This window comes from Diabrotica virgifera, chromosome 2 (assembly GCF_917563875.1).
Source record: "Diabrotica virgifera virgifera chromosome 2, PGI_DIABVI_V3a".
In the NCBI taxonomy this organism is placed as follows: domain Eukaryota; kingdom Metazoa; phylum Arthropoda; class Insecta; order Coleoptera; family Chrysomelidae; genus Diabrotica; species Diabrotica virgifera.
In genome coordinates this window covers 157898067-157910079 of record NC_065444.1, presented here as the reverse complement: position 1 = coordinate 157910079, position 12013 = coordinate 157898067, and the positions used below count along the sequence as shown (strand labels likewise).

General features: G+C 32.6%; 1 protein-coding gene across 1 annotated transcript; it reads left to right on the top strand.

The window, feature by feature from the left end:
* The first annotated feature begins 7589 nt into the window (after positions 1 to 7589).
* LOC126880841 (uncharacterized) lies at positions 7590 to 11372 on the top strand. Its single transcript, XM_050644909.1, has one exon. It carries the CDS (start codon positions 7590 to 7592, stop codon positions 11370 to 11372), a length of 3783 nt encoding a protein of 1260 aa, XP_050500866.1.
* The last annotated feature ends 641 nt before the right edge of the window (positions 11373 to 12013 follow it).

Genomic DNA, 12013 nt, shown 5'->3' with positions numbered 1-12013 from the left:
CAAGTAAAAAATCGAACTCCTATTGGTCCGATAAAAAAATCAAATACAACAGCATGTAAAAAGGCTTTAGTATTTTCAGTCCTATTGGTCAACATGATTATTTAACAGAATAAAATGACACAGAAAAATGAAATTTACCTCTCCGTAGATACGCCACTGCTAATATGGAAAGATATATTAGAAACTTTATTTAATTTTATTTAATAGCTATATGATATATGGAAAAATATTAGAAACTTTGCTTAATAGCAAAGCAATTAGAAGGTAATTTAAAAAAATACGTCACACTGATGGAGAAAATACAGTAATTAAAGACCCATCAATATAATTACTGGACTTTGATATAAAAACGAGAAAATCACTGAAAATATTATTGTATTCGAGTTTTCGAGACAGTTAAGTACATTTGGTATATTGCAGTCAACATAGCAGTAAGGTAAGTACTATTTTTAATTTATTCTGATTTTTTATTTATATTCGTACCTTGTTATATGCCATTTTTTCTGTTTTTATTTTTCTAGTATTTCTCGATATTTTTGGCTTCTTATATATGAGAGTTTGCTTCTTTGTTCCTGAAGCTGAACTGATTTTCACGTATCCGTATATCAATTGCCCATATGTGATAATTGTATTGCTCTTTGTACATTGTTGTCTCTTTTTTTGTAAATATACTGCTTCTCCATTCGTCTGGCTTTGTCCAACTTCCATAATTCTACTAAATATACCTATATAAATAGCATGGAAAACGAGTTGCAGCAATTCATATCTCTCTCTTTCTTACAATGTGTCAGAGGCATTCGATTTTATTGTGGTTTCCAGCGCTTTTTCTTTTTTAATTCTTAATAAAATGATCTAATTAGTTACGTGATGAGAATAAGATATATACAAAAATAAGAAAAAAATGTTTTATTTCTTTGGAATAAAATAAAAAAGCCAAGTTGGTTGACTGGTTTAAAGCTTTGCAGTGCAGGAGATTTGAACCTATGGTCTAACACTTACTTATTTTCAATGCAATTTAACAAAGCCTTAAATCACTCGACCAACGTGGCTTTGGAACTTTGCTCTAAAAAATAACGATGATATTCACATGTTACGACATTCATATTGATAATAAAAAGAAATAAATATTTTTCAAATAATATTTTATTCAAAATACTGTTATTTAGAGTGTGAGCTTTGGTATAGGACACCCATGTGGTTGAATTACTTCGGAGGGAATGAAGTTGCATGAAGTCTTGCATTCAGAGTCTTAATTTCTCGATTTTTTTGTTTATATTCACAACATATTTTAGTCTGATTTTAGCTTATATTCGTAACTTTGGATATATGTAATTTTTTTAGTCGAATTCTATTTATCTTTGAGCCTTAATCTATCCAAAATTTCGATAAATCCTCAGATCTATTTTTTCGAATTATTCTAATTAAACTAAAAGATTTTTGCTTAAAAATTTTGCAATATTCTTTCTATTAGAGTCCTTCCTCTATCTATCATAAGGATTTTACGGCTGTCACGCCTTCCTTCTTTCAGCCAAAGCCTCCAGTCCTTTCTGTTCTGGTATTCTCCATCTCGTCTTTTCTTTTAGATATATATTTTTGTCTTTTTTGTTTCTGTTCTGACAACAGCATTTCCTGCCTTTATTTTTTAAGTGCTTGAATTACTTCGGAGGGAATGAAGTTGCATGAAGTCTTGCATCGCAGAGTCTTAATTTCTCGATTTTTTTGTTAATATTCACAACATATTTTAGTCCGATTTTAGCTTATATTCGTAACTTTGGATATATGTAATTTTTTTAGTCGAATTCTATTTATCTTTGAGCCTTAATCTATCCAAAATTTCGATAAATCCTCAGCCCTATTTTTTCATCGTTTAACAATTTAGCATAACACAAACAACTGTTTGATATGCTGATATGATGTATATGTCGTCATAGATAATATATATAGTGTATATGTATTTTTTTATTTTAACAATACTGCTTATTACACTATGTTAAATACCTTCTAGATTGTCGCTGCGCAGGACAGAGAAGGGTGGAGACATCTTGAGGAGGCCTATGACCGACAGTGGACAAATTTAGTTGAGTGTTGATGATGTTGATAAAGTTAATCAGTCTTTTTCTTATAGATAATTCGCATGTTTGTTTGTCTATCTATTTGTATTTCATGACTCAGATAGATGTATTTGTCGACCGTTTCGATATATCAGTTTTCTAGTTTCAGTGGTCCGCTTTATACTAAATTGGTCATCATTTTAGTTTTCCCAAAGTTTATTTCAACCCCTCTTTTAGGAAAACTCGTTGTAGATCTTGGAGTATTGCGGTGGCTTCTTTTAAGTCATCGGCTATTAAAACTACGTCATCTGCAAATCGTAGGTGGTTCAGTCTTTCGCCATCGACAATTAAACCTCTGTTTTTCATTCTAACATCTGGAATGCATGCTGCATTATGACATTGAATAGTTTTGGTGACATGTTGTCTCCTTGTCTAACTCTATTTTTTAGTTTTATGTTTTTGAGTTTGTGTGTGGTGATTTATTGCTGTTGTGGCATTCATATATCAACGGTTAAATACTGAAACCTCATAAGTCAAAATTTACAATTTATCAGGAGAGCGAACAAATTTCGCCATTTAGTGTATGTTTTTCCTTTCTCTGCTTTCTGTTCTGTTGAAAAGTACGTCTTGACTAGTTTTTTTTTCAAAGTACGAATTAAATAAATACAAGATTAATCTCACTAGTGTCAAAGGCTTTTCAACGAATTCAACGATTCTGTGAATTATTATAATGTGCCACGAGATTAACGTGCTGTTTAAAAAGAAATCGAATGATGATTATTTCAAAGAGTTTTATTTTGAGCAGCCACATACAGTATACAAATTAATAAAACCAAGTGTTTTGTGAAAGTGATCAATTATCACTAACAATCGTAAGTAAATATAACAGTGAAAGAAATAAAACAAGATATATTTAATATAAATTTATTATGGATATCTAAACATTACATTATAATTCATTATTCCGTGATTAATACATTCACATTTAAAAAATAAACGTTCTGATGCTTCGTTATAGCAGAATGCCGTAAATTTATTATTTTTCTTTATGTAATGTATAAGTTTAGCTGCATATCCTCTTCTCCGATGGTTAGGCAGTGTATATATGTAATCTAATACTCTTGGTACATCGTGTTGTCCGAGGGGGTCAAAATCACGTTTTGACAACAGAACAAACGAAGCTGGTTCTCCATTGACATATAAGATGTAGCAGGTAACTTTTGTGTTTGTTATCCATTGATCGATAATTACATCATTCAAATTTAACTGCTTAATTTTTCTGACTGCGTTCGGACCTCTAAACAACTCAATATTTTCCATCTTACTTCGTTGAATGATTGATTGATACTGATTTTGCTTTACCCATTTTATCACAGACCATCTATACATTTCGCAGGGGTGTAAGAGTATCTCAGTATTCTAAACCGAAGGCTTGTATCTATATATTACACAAATTGAAGACCAATTAATATATTACATAGAAGCATCTTCCTCTGTGTGTCGTGCTTGTTTTCGTTGGCTATCATATTATCCAGATGGTGAAATATTTCTCGGTCGGTAGTTGTATGAAACAATTCCTCAACCGTTCAACATGTCCATTGTCTAATATTATGCAGCCAGGACAATTGTTTTCTTCCAACACAGCGTTTTCCTTTGATTCTACCCTGAATGATCACCTGGAGTAAGCGATATTTAGGTCCTCTCATTATATTACCAAAGTATTGGACCTTTCTCACGTAGAAGCATACTTGTCCATAATATCTTTTAAATTAGCCGAGGGGGCGTTAAATTAGCCCACGTCACGTTGCCATAGAGAAAATTTATTGAATGTTGTACTATTTTTAGAAAACTTGTTTTAACATGGGTAGTAGGTTATTTCGTATATTATCATTATTTATAAAAGACATTTATTGATGCAAATCTAACAATATTTTATCTCTATAGTAATATACAAACTCTGCTAAAGCAGTACTTAAAATACTAAAATTGCAAGAAATTATAATTTGCACTAGCTCCAACAAACCTACAGAAGAGGAACAGGGTGTTGTTTTTATTATATTTACAATATTGTAGTAGTAAGCACCAAACTTAAATTCACTTAAAAGTCTCACTCTTTGCTTGATAATACTTTTATGAATAGACATAAGTTCTTTAAGTTGGTCTTGAACCAACTCAATGTACACAACATGTTTTATAATGGAAATAAACTTTGTATTTTCACGTTCAAATTGGCAAATTGTTGTAAACGGCTCACACTGGATCATTTTCTTCATATTTCTTGGGATTCAGTGGTTCTTGGAAAAATATATTAATAATTTTGTTTTCAATAATATTCATAAGTTCAACCCATTCAAATGAATCAAATGATATTTTATCTAGTTTTCCAAATGACTTATCAGATATAATTATAGCTGGTATAAACGACCGTGCAGGACTTAAACCAATGCCTACTAGAACAGTAAGGATCTGTTTTTAGGTGGATGTGAGAGGTGGCATTCAGATTTTTGCGGATAAAGTTAGGTGATAGCTTCGTTAATAATAATTGATTTATGCTCCTTCTCAAATGTGCCCGGAACATTAATAAAAAAAATAAAATATTTAAAAATTTCAAAAAATTTCGTTTTTTTCTACTTTTTTTTTGCTTATAACTTAAAAACTGTTCATTTTAGAACAAAGTCCTATAGGAATTAAACAAATATAATTAAATTTTCTATCAGATGCGATTGGTTAAAAATGTCTTAATTTATCACCCTTGCTTCAAAATAGCAATAAATATAAAATAAGGGGGCAAAACAAGCCTGTCTTTATTCAATGATTTTCCATCACTTAGGTTACACTTGGAACCTTCCTAATTCGCTTAGAAAATTTTTGTAATGTTCTAAAACCGTACACCAAATTTCATTAAAATTGACTTACTAGATTTTGCATAATAATTTTGCAATCTAAACTTTTTTTAAAAAATTATAATTTTTTAAAATCTTGCACAACAAAAACTAGAACATACAAAGATTTGTCAATTTTTTTGCATATAAAGAAGTACTCCACATATCTAATACACTTTACAGAATTGAAATCGGATTATTTAAGCAGCCTCAGCAATGTTTTAAAGTTATAAACAATTGTTTGGCTTATAAACAAATTAGTGCTGTGGCCAGGAGGGGGTGCTACGGGCTCCTTTATTTAGATGGATTTACCCAAGTTTTTTTTATGTATTTTGACCCATAGAACACGAATTTTTTGGGTAACAGTTGATCCGGATGTGGATAAGATTGTTATAAACAAAGAACTTGAGGAATTACATAACATCGATTTTTCGCAAAATAAAACATTTTTTTGTATTTCTTGGGTAATTCTAAGCAAAAAATGTTCTTACAAGTATTTTCGTAGAATGCATAGTTTTCGAGATAAACGCGGTGGAACTTTCAAAAAATTGAGAAATTGCAATTTTTGAACGCGAATAACGTTTGATTAAAAAATAAAATACCAATTCTACTGACAGCATTTGAAAGTTTAAGTCAAATTATACCGGTTTTAATTATCTGCATTGCTAAAAATTAATTTTTTTATTAGTAAACAAAGCCATTTGTTTATAAGCCAAAAAAATGTTTATAAATTTAAAACATTGCTGGGGCCCCTTAAATAATCCGATTTTAATTCTGTAAAGTGTATTATATAGGTAGAGCACCTCTTTATATGTAAAAAGATTAGCCAACTTCTAAACAGTCTACTTTTTGTTCAGAAAGATTTTAAAATATTTGAACTTTTTTAAAAAAAGTTTAGATTTCAAATTTATTATGCAAAATCTAGTAAGTCAATTTTAATGAAATTTGGTACACGATTTAAGTATGTCACAAATAATTTCCTAAGCGAATTACTAAGGTTCTACGTGCCATCAAAGTGGTTAAAAAATATTGAATAACAACAGACTTATTTTGCCCCCATATTTATCTTTATTTTATTTTTCTACGACTTTGTTCCAAAACGAATCGTTTTAAAGTTATAAGCAAAGAAAGCAGAAAAAAATCGATGTTTTTCGAAATTTTTAAATATTTTAATTTTTTTATTAATGTTCCGGGCATATTTGAGAAGGAGCATAAGTCAATTATTATTACTGAAGGTGTCACCTAACTTTATCTGCAAAAATCTGAGTGCCACCTCTCACATCCAAAAATAGACGTTTTTCCGCACATCCTTACTGGTCTATACTTCTATGTAGGCCATATTGAATTTTGTATAAAGTAAATAATAACGTTCTGAAATGGCCTCGGCTTCATATTTTCGCAGTACTCGATGGAGTTCAGCGTTGTACACTATATCTGAATCACTTTCTACCATATCACTATACATGATGATTTTTGTTTACGCGTACAACAACTTTTACGACTAATGTATATTAAGAACTGTTTCGTTTCACATAAAATGCTATATAATATATATTACTCTAATTCAGGATTATTTTTAATCGTATTTTATTGGTTGAAAACCACCACGTGACATCCCTGGCTATACCTAAGCGAAGAATGCCAAATGTCATTTAAAAAATGAAAGAAAATAATGTGGAACAGAAAACATTATAGGTGAAAGAAGAAGCATTGACATGTAGTTGATGATTTGAGACTGAAAACATTATAGCCCAATAGAAGACGATTGAAGTGACAGACGGAGAGAGAAAGAGTGTCATAGTGTCATTTTCTCTGTTGACTGACTGCTATCCGAACTAATGTTTTGCATTCCTTGCATTTTGTATTTTCAGTACTGAACTCTATGCATTCTTTGAGTTATGTTTTCTCACACATATTTTATATATTATGTTATTTACTATAAGCTTATTTATACATTCCACTTTCCTATCTATGCGGCGATGTGTTATGTGATACATTGTTCTAAATTAATTTATGGTCCTAGATAAAATATAGTAACTGTATTTTTTATTTCAACAATACTGCTTATTACACTATGTTAAGTGCCTTTTCTATGTTGATATATACATCATATCAAGATATCTAACAGTTATTTGTGTTATGCTATATTGTTAAACAATTTTTATTTGATGAATGAAAACGTGTGGGTATTATTTAGAAATATCGAGTGTGTTAGTGATGAAAGTGGTCGGATAATCAAGATGTTTGAAATGTTTTCATCACAAATCTGCTATTTATACTTATTGCACATGAAGGGAAAAATGTAACCAAGTTCGACAAATATGTTAAATGAAGCACTTTTACATTGTTTCTCCCAAATCTACACTTTGCAGGGACCTTTGGAACATAACATAATACCATTCAGTTTTCCGTCCGACTAATGTGTGCCTTATACCCCGCATTAAGGTATTGTATTTATTCTGTTTCAGATATTCCTAGCGTTCAGACGTGTGCACTGGTGAGGTTTAATTTCGATTTTTTAATAATTTTTAATTTTTGAATTTTGAAATTTTTTCAAAATTTTAGATTTTTTTTGAAAATTTTTTTGGGTTTTCAATTTTTAAGTTAACTTTGAATTTATTAGTTTTCTTTTAGTTTGTGTAAAGTCATTTAAAAAATGTTGGCTAAACTTATTCAGTTAATTGCAACCATCTTGGGATCATTATCCAGCAATTATAACGAGGAACACTACGGAAAAGGACTGGTAGAGTGTAGGAAAGCAATTAAAATGATTAATAATGGAATGAGGTTTGCAAAGACCATTGGTGAGAAGCAGCACCTCGAAGCCCAGATGCGACAGGTGAAAACGCTTCGAAATCAGTTAAAGGCCGAACAAAAGAAGGGGGCGGGGCTTAACACTCGACCGGAGACTGCTTACAAGAGGGTACAATGGGATGACTCTTTATCAGCATTCAACTCTAGAATTAGAACGGGAGTCATCTCAAACCTTAAACACAAGGACCCTGGCAGTTTTCTTAATGATTGTAAGGCAATATTTAAACGGAGAATCCAAAATGCTCTAAAAAATGACGCCGCAGTGAAAGTTAACACGGCATTCGGAGGAGAGTTTGAAATCGTTCAGGGAGAAAAAGTGCTTAACGATACAAAATATTTTACTACTTCAAACTCTGCCATATATCGAGACACCAATCTTGATGAATGGTTTGAAGAGAAAGTAATGGAACCTATCACTGCAAAATTGGAGGAATTCCAAGAGCGTGATAGTGGCTGGGCACTAAAAGCTGTTGTTAACCTGGGGGTCAACATCAACAAGTTTACCCCACAGCTCGGATCCTCATTCGTTGAACTTCCTCCACAGATTATGAGAAAAGAAGCATGCGTAAATGTCAAAAATGATGATGAGGCATGCTTTGCATGGGCTGTAGTTAGTGCTTTGTATCCTGCTAACAAACATCCTCAAAGAGTATCCAAATATCCACACTATTCAGATGTATTCAAATTAAAAAGCATTCAGTTTCCAATGACTATAAAACAAATTCCTAACTTTGAAAAGCAAAACAATATTTCGATAAACATATATTACCTAAAAAAAGATAAACATTTTAAGATCCTCCCAACCTACCTAACAAAAAGTAGACTAACTAAACATGTGAATCTGCTTTTGATTCAGGATAAATATGACGAGTCGCCTACGAAGTACCACTATGTGTGGATTAAAAATTTATCACGCCTCCTCTCTAAACAGTTAAGTAAAGAAGAGCATAAAAAATATTTCTGCGACCGTTGCCTGCATTACTCCCGCTCACAAGAAACATTAGATAAACATACAATAGACTGCTTAAAACAAAATGAGACTGGTATCAATATGCCTGATAAGAGAAACAGCATAGTAAAATTTAAAAATTTTAAAAATAAAGTAAAGGTTCCATTCATGGTATATGCGGATTTGGAGAGCGTTCTAAAACCCACCGTTGATCCGAAAAAACCTCAAAAGCATATACCTGCTGCCGTTGGGTATTACTTTAAATGTTCCTATGATGATTCTCTGTCATTTTATCGCTCCTATCGTGGTTCAAATTGCATGGAATGGTTTGCTGATGAAATGAATCAGCTTGCTGAGGACGCCTCCACCGTATTTCTTTGTCCATATCCGATTCATATGTCTACAGATGATGAGCGAATGTTTCAGGCTGCTACTTACTGTCATATATGTGAGCAACGCTTTTCTATTAAAGATAAAAAAGTTCGAGACCATAATCACATGAGTCCGGAAAACAATTATCGAGGGGCCGCTCACGAAGGGTGTAACATCAATTATCAAGACACCCACACCATTCCAGTGGTCTTCCATAATTTGAGCGGATATGACGCGCATTTTGTCGTTTCCGGCATTGCTACACGCATGAAAGGCTCCATTGATCTTCTTCCTATCACTAAGGAAAAATATATCTCTTTTACTAAACACATTGATGATGCTCGAATCCAGTTCCGTTTTATCGATAGTTTTCGGTTCATGGCTTCTTCTCTTGAGAAACTTTCTTCGTATTTGCCCAAATATCCAAATCTCTGCGCTCAATTTTCATCTCTCCCCGAGGAGCAGTTCAATCTTCTTACTAAAAAGGGCATCATGCCGTATGATTATATTGATTCATTTGATCGCTTCATTGAAACATGTCTACCGTCGATCGAGTCATTTTATAATAACCTTGAGGATAAACCATGTCCTCGTCGCCATTATCGTAGAGCCCAAGAAGTCTGGTCATCTTTCAATTGTTCCACTCTTGGCGATTATGTAGATCTCTACATGAAGACAGACATTCTTCTTCTAGCAGATGTCTTTGAACAATTTCGTTCTAGTTGTCTTAAAACTTATAATCTTGACCCTGCTCATTATTACACTTTACCTGGCTTCACGTGGGATGCTATGCTTAAACATACAAAGCAGGAACTTGAACTTTTAACTGATCAAGATATGCATTTGTTTGTCGAGCGCGGAATCCGCGGAGGACTTAGTCAAGTATGCTCCAAACGTTGCGTCCATGCTAACAATACGTATATACCCACTTACGATTCATCTAAACCTGAGTCATACCTTATGTACTTCGACGTTAATAATCAATATGGCTGGGCGATGTCACAATATCTTCCATATGGCGGTTTCGAGTGGGTTGATGCTAACATCGATGTCTTGTCGGTTCCTGATGATGCTTCTGATGGGTACTTCCTCGAGGTTGATTTAGATTACCCCCACCATCTCCACAATCATCATAATGATATCCCGTTCTGTCCAGAATCTCTAAATCCGAAAACCATGAAACCACCTTCACGACCAAGAGAACTTACTAAATTAATGGCCACCTTAAGCCCCAAAAGAAAATATATAATACACTATCGAGCTCTTAAGCAAGCATTAACTCATGGCTTAGTACTGAAGAGGATACATCGAGTTTTAAAATTCAAACAATCCCCATGGCTAAAGTCATACATAGACCTTAATACTGAACTTCGAAAAAATGCTAGGAATGAGTTTGAAAAAAACCTTTTTAAGTTAATGAACAACGCAGTATTTGGCAAGACTATGGAGAACGTACGCAAGAGAGTATCCATTAAACTTGTAACAAACTGGAAGGGTCGGTATGGCGCAGAAGCACGAATTAGTGATCCATTGTTTAAAAATGTAACTATTTTCAATGAAAATTTAGTGGCAATTGAGATGAGAAAGGATGAAATTTGGCTAAATAAACCAATATATGTTGGAATGAGCATTTTGGACTTGGCTAAAACCACGATATATGACTTTCAGTATGGTTATTTAGCCGATAGATTTGGAGAAAACTTCACGACTTGCTACACGGACACTGATTCAGTAATAGTAGAGATACGTGGAAAAGATCCATATGAGACGATGAAATATGACTGCCACGAGTATTTCGATACATCTGACTACGCTGCAGACAATCCATATAATATTCCCCAGGTTAACAAAAAAATTCCAGGCTTGATGAAAGATGAGAATAATGGTCGCATTATGACTGACTACATAGGGTTGAGATCTAAATTGTATACAACAAAAGTTCTAATTACAGATAATGACATTACAAAGAAACGAAAAATACTACAGAATGATGAGTATGATGATGATGAAATTGGGGCGATAATCAGAAATTTAGGCGTGACAAAGAAAGCCAAGGGGGTTAAGATGAGCGTGGTTCAAAATAAAATAACTTTTGATGATTACGTTAAATGTCTAGATTCATATCAATCTATGTCAATTCAGCAAAAATTAATAAGATCTATTAATCATGTTGTATACTCCATGGTTCAAGATAAAATAGGCCTTAACTCAAACGACGACAAAAGGTGTAAAGTTCCAGACACCTGCAATACATTAGCCTGGGGACATTACTCTATAAATGCTGCAACCATGGATGTTGAATAAATATGCTATACTTTATCAGTTCCGACGCTAATGAATCTGGTGTAAGATAGATTAGGTCGACTAAACATTAGGTATACAGTTTAGGAAAACGATTGTTATCATTCTATTTGTTGTATAATGATCTTGAGATGTATGTCGATTAGATTAACATAAAGCAATATTTGAATAAGCCAGTCCAATTTTAACATTTATCGTTGATTTTTATTTTCTTGACGTTAAGATGGATGTTGATTGAATAGTGTAATTTTTTTTAATCCTAATTTATTTATTACAACTAAAATGTTAAATATATATCTGAATCAGACTTTTTTATTATAATCCTAATCTAACTCATTCATATCATGCATCATTTTTATATCATATGATAATTCTAACAGATCATAGTTTCCAATAACTTAGTCTAAATTAAGTATAATTATTAAGATTAGCACATTTAAAAAAGATGTTTAGTTATGACCACTAAAAAGATATCTGATATGGACCATTAGCAAATTAATGAACCGTTCTGGTTAATTCTAGAGCTGTTGCTCATGTAGCCTTCAAGTTAAGACAATCGATAACTTAATGGTCATCTTTACCCGATTTAGTTTTAGGTCTTCGATAGCCTGTCACAAAACAGGAGTCGGAAAATCCCTAGTTTT